Consider the following 12437-nt stretch of genomic DNA (forward strand, 5'->3'; position numbering starts at 1 on the left):
ATCAAGTAGGTAAAAAGACGAGGGCTAATAGAAATCCTTGGGTAACAGAAGAAATATTGAATTTAATGGATGAAAGGAGAAAATATAAAAATGCAGTAAATGAGGCAGGCAAAAAGGAATACAAACGTCTCAAAAATGATATCGACAGGAAGTGCAAAATGGCTAAGCAGGGATGGCTAGAGGACAAATGTAAGGATGTAGAGGCTTGTCTCACTAGGGGTAAGATAGATACTGCCTACAGGAAAATTAAAGAGACCTTTGGAGAGAAGAGAACCACTTGTATGAATATCAAGAGCTCAGATGGCAACCCAGTTCTAAGCAAAGAAGGGAAGGCAGAAAGGTGGAAGGATTATATAGAGGGTTTATACAAGGGCGATGTACTTGAGGACAATATTATGGAAATGGAAGAGGATGTAGACGAAGACGAAATGGGAGATAAGATACTGCGTGAAGACTTTGACAGAGCACTGAAAGACCTGAGTCGAAACAAGGCCCCGGGAGTAGACAACATTCCATTGGAACTACTGATTGCCTTGGGAGAGCCATTCATGACAAACCTCTACCATCTGGTGAGGAAGATGTATAAGACAGGCGAAATACCCTCAGACTTCAAGAAGAATATAATAATTCCAATCCCATAGAAAGCAGGTGTTCACAGATGTGAAAATTACCGAACTATCAGTTTAATAAGTCACAGCTGCAAAATACTAACGCGAATTCTTTACAGACGAATGGAAAAACTGGTAGAAGCGGACCTCGGGGAACATCAGTTTGGATTCCGTAGAAATGTTGGAACACGTGAGGCAATACTAACCTTAAGACTTATCTTAGAAGAAAGATTAAGAAAAGGCAAACCTACATTTCTAGCATTTGTAGACATAGAGAAAGCTTTTGACAATGTTAACTGGAATACTCTCTTTCAAATTCTGAAGGTGGCAGGGGTAAAATACAGGGAGCGAAAGGCTATTTATAATTTGTACAGAAACCAGATGGCAGTTATAAGAGTCGAGGGGCATGAAAGGGAAGCAGTGGTTGGGAAGGGAGTGAGACAGGGTTGTAGCCTCTCCCCGATGTTATTCAATCTGTATATTGAGCAAGCAGTAAAGGAAACAAAAGAAAAATTCGGAGTAGGTATTAAAATTCATGGAGAAGAAGTAAAAACTTTGAGGTTCGCCGATGACATTGTAATTCTGTCAGAGACAGCAAAGGACTTGGAAGAGCAGTTGAAGGGAATGGACAGTGTCTTAAAAGGAGGATATAAGATGAACATCAACAAAAGCAAAACGAGGATAATGGAATGTAATCAAATTAAATCAGGTGATGCTGAGGGAATTAGATTAGGAAATGAGACACTTAAAGTAGTAAAGAAGTTGTGCTATTTGGGGAGCAAAATAACTGATGATGGTCGAAGTAGAGAGGATATAAAATGTAGACTGGCAATGGCAAGGAAAGCGTTTCTGAATAAGAGAAATTTGTTAACATCGAGTGTAGATTTAAGCGTCAGGAAATCGTTTCTGAAAGTATTTGTATGGAGTGTAGCCATGTATGGAAGTGAAACATGGACGATAACTAGTTTGGACAAAAAGAGAATAGAAGCTTTCGAAATGTGGTGCTACAGAAGAATGCTGAAGATAAGGTGGGTAGATCATGTAACTAATGAGGAGGTATTGAATAGAATTGGGGAGAAGAGAAGTTTGTGGCACAACTTGACTAGAAGAAGGGATCGGTTGGTAGGACGTGTTTTGAGGCATCAAGGGATCACAAATTTAGCATTGGAGGGCACCGTGGAGGGTAAAAATCGTATAGGGAGACCAAGAGATGAATACACTAAGCAGATTCAGAAGGATGTAGGTTGCAGTAGGTACTGGGAGATGAAGTAGCTTGCACAGGATAGAGTAGCATGGAGAGCTGCATCAAACCAGTCTCAGGACTGAAGACCACAACAACAACATAGAAATGTCGAAATGGCCTCACACAAAATCTCAGGTCTGTGCAGATCATTGCAAAGCAAGTCTCTGGGAAGGTGGCAGAAAAGATACTAGCTACTATTGTGAGGAATGTGACTTATGTCTTCATTTTACAAAATGCTTTGAAATTTTTCACACCATGGCAAATATAACGATGCAATTTCAGTTTCAAAAACTACATTTTCAACAGTTTTATTTTTGGTACCAACAACTTCTAATACTACCTGCATTTGGAGGGGCGGGGGAATTAATGCTGCTGTGAAAACTATATATCAATACAAGAAAGGTGTTTCTTTGCAGTATTTCATCAGAAAAACACTCTTTTCAAAATGTAATAGACTAACTTAAGTTGTATGCAGTAGAACCTGCTTTAAAAAAATAAAAAATAAAAATAAATTAAAAAAAAAAAAACCACAGTACTAGACAGCTAAACTACACCCTAGCTGCCCAATCCTCAAAAGGGTTAACACACAGGCTCGTCTCACATAGACAGAAAGTCATCCTCATCTGCACATTTCATCTGAAAAAATGATCTGTAGATTGTTTCTGTGACTTGCAGTTGTGGGACCATTCACAATGAAGATAAAAGATTGCAGCAGATCTCACACAGTTCACACACTGGATATGGAGCAGTGAGTTTTGGAAGTACACATGATGATTCTGAAACAATGGTATGAAGAACTGGTTCTGCTGAAGGCATTAACCAAACTCTAGCACAGCCAATACTATAGTGGTAGTGATAGTGGTGGTGGCAGCTTTCAATCCAAAGACTGGTTTGATGCAGCTCCACACTAGTCTAACCTGTGCAATCATCTTCCACCTCTGTGGAACTGCTGCAATCTACATCCACTTCGATCTGTTTACTTAGCCAAAATTGGATCTCGGGTCTATGAGCTTCATCTCCCCTCCCTTCCCCCTCCTCCTCCCACCCCCCCCCCCTCCCCCACATACACCGTCCATTAGAATATTTATTATTCCTTAGTGTCTCAGGATGAGTTGCTGTTATGTGTGATAAGTTGGGTGGTGGTTAGTGTTTAACGTCCCGTCGACAACGAGGTCATTAGAGACGGAGCGCAAGCTCGGGTTAGGGAAGGATTGGGAAGGAAATCGGCCGTGCCCTTTCAAAGGAACCATCCCGGAATTTGCCTGAAACGATTTAGGGAAATCACGGAAAACCTAAATCAGGATGGCCGGAGACGGGATTGAACCGTCGTCCTCCCGAATGCGAGTCCAGAGTGCTAACCACTGCGCCACCTCGCTCGGTGTGTGATAAGTAGAACAGCCACTAGACAGAATTAATGTTATTCATATTTTGTGTGTTACAAGGCCTGGTAGGGTATATGGAGCCAAAGATTTACGATTTTTCTGAACCGGGGCAAAAACTTGTGCTTTATACACAATAGGGTACCATTCAATTTTCTAAGCCCTGTACAACAGTACTTAATAAAAGTGTTTAATGAGCAATGGATTAGTTGAGGTGGTCCAGTAGAATGGTCATCCTCTTTACTTGATCTTAATTCCTTAGATTTTTGGGTATTGGGACATTTGAAGGCATTGGTATATGCCACAACCAATGTACAACATGCTCACGTTACAATGCGTGTTATCAAATATGACGGAAGCCAGGTGTACTCTTTATTCTTTCAGGAGGGCTGAAGAATATGTAAGAAAGACAGATGACTATTGTAGGTCATAATGCACATATCTCAACAAGTATTCATATTTGAATTTTAGTTTACAGAACATTTTGTTCTGTCTTTGATCCATATTATCTTCCATAAGAATACGGGACACAAACTGTACACACCATAATACACCAAACAATAATCATGTAATTGTTACATAAGCACAGTTTTGTCACCACCCTCTCAACTGCTTTATTATTTTACTTTCTCTCATTTCACACATGAGTTTCATTTTAAAATTTAAGATAACAGAAACAATATTGCTATCTCTCAGCTGGATAATAATTTTATTTATATTCAATACCCTATTCTGTCATCTCTCTCTCTCTCTCTCTCTCTCACACACACACACACACACACACACACACACACACACACACAATGGTGTGCTAAAACATCACATTTACTCATACATTTGGAAACATTACACTGACAATTATCTTAAATAAATTTGTTTTTAACTTACAAGATAGTCGTTCCTGAAGTTCTCTTGTAGGAGCTACATCAATAGCAGATTTTGAGTGGCAGTTCAGGAGTGTCGGATCAGCTCCTTCACTAAGGAGCAGGGAGCAGACTTCTACACGAGACTTAGATGCAGCTTCATGTAATGGAGTGAACTGCCAGAGATCCATTGCATTAACATTTGCCCCATGTTTTATGAGCATTTCTGTTACTTCAAAATGCCCATAAGAGCAAGCATTGTGCAATGGTACAAGGCCACTGAAATAAAGAGAAAGTAAAATTTAAACCACAAGGCCAAACTGAGAAATAATTCATGAAACAAGTCAAAATATTTGAACAACTATGTGAAAATACAGTACATACCTGACCCTACAGGTAGGTTTTTCTGAATTCTAACAGATACAAAATTCTAAATGCTGGAGTTTGAGTGGTGGTGGTGGTGGTGGTGGTGGTGGGGATAATGTCTTATTACCAGAAGCAATTCAATACTTGGTATTGAAATCTTATATATACACATTTAGCAAAACAGGTGCAATGGTGTGCAAGAGATGGTGTTTAATTACTACATACTGAACAAGGGCAACCCCCCCCCTCTCCCTCTCCACATTTCCCCCCCCCCCCCTCTCCCTCTCTCTCTCTCTCTCTCTCTCTCTCTCTCTCTCTCTCTCTCTCTCTCACACACACACACACACACACACACACACACACACACACACACTTTTTTATTACAAAGATAGAGAAATGTTTTGTGCAGTAAGCATCACATCTCCACATTGGAGCAGAAGTGTATCCCATGCAGCACCCCAGCTTTCTTGTGTCAGGGCCATTTTCTCTGGATGACAAGATAGGCATGTTTTTCATTGGCAGATCACTTAGAAGGCAACAAATTGAAAAACAGACTGCCCACAGAAATTCTAGTCCATCTTCTGCTAAAGTATTGCTGTAGAAAGTTCAAAGAAGCGCAGGTCGTCTTGTATTATTGTGAAATAGGGGTGAGAGTGTCACATGACACACAAGTTGGGATGACACATATTAAAACAAAGACATATTTTGCTCTGGTAAGATCTTTTCACAAAGTTTTGAAATTAAACTTTCTCCTTTGAATACAAAAATACTTTCTTGATGGCAACCTACATAGAGTGAAATGATGATCATAGTATTTGTTTTCCCTGCTGACTGTACAAGAGTGGAATTGAACAGAAATAGTGTGAAAGTGGATTGATGTATCCTCTGCCAGGCACTGAGGCGTGAACTGCACAGCAGATGTGTAAATGAAAACACAAATTTAACTGCCACTGACCCTGTGAATTTTATGAGGCCACCAGCTCTCAATCATTGTCCATCGCTGTCCAATGTAACTTAGCGTGTCATTCCTGCCTTATTGCTTCCAGTACAGGTTGTCAAGCTATATCACAGTTCACAATACTGTGTTCTGTACAAGGCATGTGTGGTAAGTAATGGCACCAAGTCCATAAAAATTGATTTTACAGATCATAACAATACAATGTATCAAAATTCTTGAAAATAGGACCCCTCTTGCATCAATACATTTTTGCCAGCTAGATTTGGAAGATCTGTAGGCATCATGGTGAATGATACCACTAGCATAGGAAAAGACATTGAGTACTGCCTTCACTATTGATCTGCTCATGTGTGCCTTCTTGGAGCATGGTGACTGCAAGGTGTGCCACTCAAAGTGCTCTCTCTCTCTCTCTCTCTCTCTCTCTCTCTCTCTCTCTCTCTCCCCACCTCAGGTTTGTATTCAAAAACCCATGGCTCATCTCTAGTAATAATATTGCCCACAAAAGTACCATAATTTCAGCACAATTCTAAAAGTTTGGCATAAATGATTACTCTGTTGTTGGTAAAAATTTTCAGGATCAGTTTTGCACAAACTTATTCATCTCCAATTATTTGATTACAATCTCATGAACAATTGTTTTGGATATACCAGGAGTCAAAGGAATCAATCAGTTTTCATTGTTTGGTCTGTAATCAAAATTTCATGCACAAGTCACTCTGTCTGCACCTTTTGATGTTGAGAGATGTCCTAAAGTCATCATTGCTATCATTCTGGCCTTCCAAAAATGCCCTCTGCCACCACAGCACTTGCCCTTTAGACACACATTCATTCTCAGGCATTGGAAATGTTTCAACAATGGGCTTCCAAAGTCTCAAATATGACTGTTTACGTGGACAGAGACACAAATTGACTCTGAATAGGTATAGCTTCCTCCCACGAACCATGAACCTTGCCACTGGTGGGGAGAATAGCATGCCTCAGCGATACAGATACCCGTACTGTAGGTGTAACCACAATGGAGGGGTATCTGTTGAGAGACCAGAAAAACTTGTGTTCCTGAAGAGGGGCAGCAGCCTTTTCAGTAGTTGCAGGGGCAACGGTCTGCATGATTGACTGATCTGGCCTTGTAACATTAACCAAAATGGCCTTGCTGTGCTGGTACTGCGAACGGCTGAAAGCAAGGGAAACTACAGTCTTAATTTTTCCCGAGGGCATGCAGCTTTACTGTATAATTAAATGATGATGGCATCCTCTTAGGTAAAATATTTCGGAGGTAAAATAGTCCCCCATTCGGATCTCTGGGCAGGGACTACTCAGGACGACGTCATTATATGGAGAAACAAAACTGGCGTTCCACAGATCGGAGCGTGGAATGTTAGATCCCTTAATCGGACAGGTAGGTTAGAGAATTTAAAAAGGGAAATGGTTAGGTTGAAGTTAGATATAGTGGGTAGTAGTGAATTTCGGTGGCAGGAGGAACAAGGCTTTTGGTTAGGTGAATACAGGATTATAAATACAAAATCAAATAGGATTAATGCAGGAGTAAGTTTAATAATTAATTTAAAAAAAAAAAAAAAAAATAGGAGCGCGGGTAAGCTACCAAAAATAGGAGTTCGGGTAAGCTGCCACTAACAGCATAGCGAACACATTATTGTAGCCAAGACAGGCACGAAGCCCTTGCCTACCACAGTAGAACAAGTTTATATGCCAACTAGCTCCGCAGAAGATGAAGAGATTGAGGAAATGTACAGTGAGACAAAAGAAATCATTCAGATAGTGAGGGGAGATGAAAATTTAATAGTCATGGGGGACTGGAATTCAATAGAAGAAAAGGAAGAGAACGAAAAGTCATAGGTGAATATCAAATGGGAGTAAGGAATGAAAGAGGAAGTCGCCCAGTAGAATTCTGCACAGGGCATAATTTAATCATAGCTAACACTTGATTTATGAGTCGTGAAAGAAGGTATTACACATGGAAGAGGCCTGGAGACACTGGAAGGTTTCAGGGGGAGGAGGAGATTAGTGTTTAACGTCCTGTCGACAACGAGGTCATTAGAGACGGAGCGCAAGCTCGGGTGAGGGATGGATGGGAATGGAAATCGGCCGTGCCCTTTCAAGGGAACCATCCTGGCATTTGCCTGAAGCGATTTAGGGAAATCACGGAAAACCTAAATCAGGATGGCCGGAGACAGGATTGAACCGTCGTCCTCCCGAATGCGAGTCCAGTGTGCTAACCACTGCGCCACCTCGCTCGGTGGGAAGGATTCAGATAGATTATATAATGGTAAGACAGAGATTTAGGAACCAGGTTTTGAACTGTAAGACATTTCCAGGGACAGATGTGAACTCTGACCACGATTTATTGGTTATGAAGTGTAGACTAAAACTGAAGAAACTGCAAAAAGGTAGGAATTTAAGGAGATGGGACCTGTATAAACTGAAAGAACCAGAGGTTGTAGAGAGTTTCAGGAGAGCATTAGGGAACAATTGACAAGAACGGGGGAAAGAAATACAGTAGAAGAAGAATGAGTAGCTTTGAGAGATGAAATAGTGAAGGCAGCTGAGGATCAAGTAGGTAAAAAGATGAGGGCTAGTAGGAATCCTTGGGTAACAGAAGAGGTATTGAATATAATTGATGAAAGGAGAAAATATAAAAATGCAGTAAATGAAACAGGCAAAAAGGAGCACAAATGTCTCAAAAATGAGATCAGAGATCAACCAGAAGTGCAAAATGGCTAAACAGGGAGCGCTAGAGGACAAATGTAAGGATGTAGAGGCATATAACCACTTGTATGAATATCAAGAGCTCAGATGGAAAACCAGTTCTAAACAAAGAAAGGAAAGCAGAACGATGAAAGGAGTACATAGAGGGTCTACACAAGGGTGATGTACTGGAGGGTGTAGTGGGACGAAATTGAAGCGTCACCCATCCACCAGTGTCAGCCCAGTTTGCAGGTGAATATAAGTTTAATTTAGTTTTGTTTATGTATTTTTGTAATATTTGTAATGGTTGTGAATTGTTTAAAGTTTTGTATTTTTTTAATGTTTCATGTACGGAGAGGGCGGCGTAACGAACGGAGACAGCATCTTCGCTGCCGGGACCAGAGAGAAAATTGCTGGCCACTATACGTCGCGGGTCGACAGCCAAAGAGCAACAAAAGATCCTATAACCGAGTTGTTGCGTCGTGCTTCTAAAAATCAAATAAATGAGAATTTGTAATGTTTTGTACAACAATGATATCATAGGAAGTTTAATCTTATTGAAAATGTTAGTTTTGTCTCGTCAAGGCTCAGGTTCACGTCTGTATGTAGGAAGATAATAAACTAGCGGATGCTACTAAAGTTGAAATACGTGTTCCGAGGATTTATTTATGAAGAATTATGTGAATGAATTAATAATATATTTGACAAGATTATTGAATTTTGACAGCGTTCATCGCGACTTTGAATCTCAAAAAGTTTATTCAATTTGGTTCTAATATCGATTAAATCAGATAACGTGAATCAATATAATTTCTGAAACAAACGACATCTAAAATTGAAAAAGTTTACGCAAAACAATTGGCCCGAGTGACGTAATTCTGTGCATACGACTCAGATGATGTTTTACAGTTTCATTCAAGAACCATTCTAAGACAATTTAAAAGGAATATAAATAATTTTGAAGTGGGTTGTAACTGACGTAGGTGACGAAGTCTACACATGGCCATATGTCGAAAGAAAATCATTTATAAGAAACTTACATCGTTACACTACAAGGGCAATATTATGGAAATGGAAGAGGACGTAGATGAAGATGAAATGGGAAATATGATACAGTGTGATGAGTTAGACAGAGCACTGAAAGACCTGAGTCGAAACAAGGCCCCGGGAGTAGCCAAATACCATTAGAACTACTGATAGCCTTGGGAGAGCCAGCAATGACAAAACTCTACCATCTGGTGGGCAAGATGTATGAGACAGGCAAAATGCCCTCATACTTCAAGAAGAATATAATAATTCCAATCCCAAAGAAAGCGGGTGTCGACAGGTGTAAAAATTACTGAACAATCAGTTTAATAAGTCACGGCTGCAAAATACTAAAACAAATTCTTCACAGATGAATGGAAAAACTGGTAGAAGCCAACCTCGGGAAAGATCAGTTTGGATTCCGTAGAAATGTTGGAACACATGAGGCAATACCCTACCCTATGACGTATCTTAGAAGATAGATTAAGGAAAGACAAACCTATGTTTCTAGCATTTGTAGACTTAGAGAAAGCTTTTGACAATGTTGACTGGAATATTCTCTTTCAGAGTTTGAAGGTGGCAAGGATCAAATGCAGGGAGTGAATGACTATTTACAATTTGTACAGAAACCAGACGGCAGTTATAAGAGTCGAGGGGCACGAAAGGGAGGCAGTGGTTGGGAAGGGAGTGAGACAGGGTTGTAGCCTATCCCCAATTTTATTCAATCTGTATATTGAGCAAGCAGTAAAGGAAACAAAAGAAAAAATTGGGGTAGGAATTAAAATCCATGGAGAAGAAATTAAAACTTTGAGGTTTGCCAATGACCTTGTAATTCTGTCAGAGACAGCAAAGTACGTGGAAGAGCAGTTGAAGGAATGGACTGGACAGTGTCTTGAAAGGAGGATATAAGATAAACATCAACACAAGCAAAACAAGGATAATGGAATGTAGTCAACTAAATCAGGTGATGCTGAAAGAATTAGATTAGGAAATGAGACTGAGTTTTGCTATTTGGGGGGCAAAATAACTGATGATGGTCAAAGTAGTGAGGATACAAAATGTAGACTGGCAATGGCAAGGAAAGCATTTCTGAAGAAGAGAAATAATTTGTTAACACCGATTATAGATTTAAGTATCAGGAAGTATTTTCTGAAAGTATCTGTATGGAGTGTGACCATGTATGGAAATGAAACATGGACAATACATAGTTTAGATAAAAAGAGAATAGAGACTTTTGAAATGTGGTGCTACAGAAGAATGCTGAAGATTAGATGGATCGATCACGTAACTAATGAGGAGGTACTGAATACAATTGAGGTGAAGAGGAATTTGTGGCACAACTTGACTAGAAGAATGGATTTGTTGGTACGACATGTTCTGAGGCATCAAGGAATCATCAATTTAGTATTGGAGGGCAGTGTGGAGGGTAAAAATCGTAGAGGAAGACCAAGAGATCAATACACTAAACAGATTCAGAAGGATGTATGTTGCAGTAGATACTTCGAGACGTAGAAGCTTGCACAGGATAGGGCAGCATGGAGGGCTGCATCAAACCAGTCTCTAGACTAAGACCACAACAACAACAGGTATAGCTTAATGGAGGAGTACACATTTAATTTCAAGAAGATGTCTCATCTATCCAATGAGTGGTTTCTTGGACACTTATTATAGAGGCTACCGAAATATGTGCGACAGCCAATCTTGTGAATGGAGATAGGAGTTTTGCCTTTCGTGCAGCACATTGACCTGTGCTAGAAGTAATAAGAAGGAAGCAACATACTGCTATTCATTGGGCAGTAAGAGGCAACAAGTGTAAGCAGCCTGTATTTATACAGGGCAGTCGACAAATTGTTGTGAAGTGGCTTCTGTGGTGATTTAAAAGTTAACTGACACAAATAATAGTATAACGAGATGGATTGTGAGGAACTGGGACTTCTGCAGAATACTGTAAGAGAGTATACCTCCCAAAATAATGTGGACTTACTGCAAATTGATGCGACACAAATCCTGAAAAAATTTTATTGTACTGACATGCTTCAAAAATCTTCATTTGTATCACTCATGGGAGTCATTTTCTACTTCCTCAGCTGTTTGTTTTCCTTGTGTGTTTAACTTTGTTATAGCAGTCTCATCACTATCTTAATTGTTGTTTTCTTTCCCTACTGTTACAACACTGCTTTTCCTTATTTTCAAAGCTGTCCACTTCAGAACATGATATGCAGAAATTAGAGATCCCTTCTTCTTTACTTTCTCAAGGTACTCCCTCATCAAATGCATGAATTTGCAGGCCTGGCTGTGTAGCATGCTTTCCTCTCTTGTTTCACTTCATTTGTTGGAATTGCACGCAGGATACAATTTGAGACGAAATAGATATGCGTAAACACTAAGAGTGAAAAAATGGGAATCCGAGTTAAAGATAGTGAAGAACAGAACAGTTAAATGAAAAAATCTACTGTTACTTAAAACGTGTTCACATTAATTTTGTAACAATGTTGCTCTTGCTACCTGCTCAAGTGCCACCTGGTGGCTTACTGCAGTTGCTAGGTCACAAAACAGCACTATGGAACTGTTAGTATCACAGATTCATATGCCACACTATACATACAATTGCCCTGACCAGTTTGCTTGAAGTTAGCATTGTTTTAATTTGATCTCTATTAGCTCTGAATCACACAATTTCATTCTAACCAGGAGGGTAGATCTATAGTTCTCTTCTTGCCACTTCTCATTAAAATGGTGGGAACATTATAGAGATCTGCATCTGGTGTTTCTATGCACTTTAACTGCTTGGCGTATGTAGTTCCAGGAAAGTCTGGCAGATGTCAATGTAGGCATTTTGGATGGGAGGGAGCAACTGCATTCGACTTTCTTCACACTCACGGAAGTATCCTATACACAAATGACCTGACACTCTACCACTACTCCGATTACATGATTGTCCCTCAACTACCTGCTGCTCGATCATGGCACATAAACATGAGACTAAGTGTGAAACAGGAACTTGATTTGGAAGACCAGGCCTATGTTCTCAGTGCAAAAGGCTGTGGGCAGAGCAGTGTTCGAGAGAGATTTTCATTGGTAACTAATGAGAATGGAAATGGGTGTTTCCAATCCCTATTTTGCAGTGTCCAATCTAGACCGACAAAGTGTGCAGCAACAGGTAGGTAACAACTTTTCTGGTATGTATCTGCTGTAAATACACTTGATTTCTCACCTACAGTCCGGACAATGCTAGGCATCGTACTTGCCTGTATTCAGCTTGTCTTTCAGTGTTCTGTTTCACTCCCGTAG

At 40.0% G+C, this 12437-nt stretch overlaps 1 protein-coding gene across 2 annotated transcripts in view; it reads right to left on the minus strand.

Moving 5' to 3' along the window:
• LOC124802496 (poly [ADP-ribose] polymerase tankyrase) overlaps positions 1-12437 on the minus strand; it is a 295411-nt gene that overhangs the window by 200877 nt on the left and 82097 nt on the right. For both annotated transcript variants that reach the window (XM_047263314.1, XM_047263313.1), the window contains exon 4: positions 4119-4372. In XM_047263314.1, coding sequence (XP_047119270.1) covers positions 4119-4372 — 254 coding nt within the window. The remainder of the gene's footprint in view (positions 1-4118; positions 4373-12437) is intronic.

The sequence above is a fragment of the Schistocerca piceifrons genome, chromosome 6 (genome assembly GCF_021461385.2).
Source record: "Schistocerca piceifrons isolate TAMUIC-IGC-003096 chromosome 6, iqSchPice1.1, whole genome shotgun sequence".
NCBI classification, from domain to species: domain Eukaryota; kingdom Metazoa; phylum Arthropoda; class Insecta; order Orthoptera; family Acrididae; genus Schistocerca; species Schistocerca piceifrons.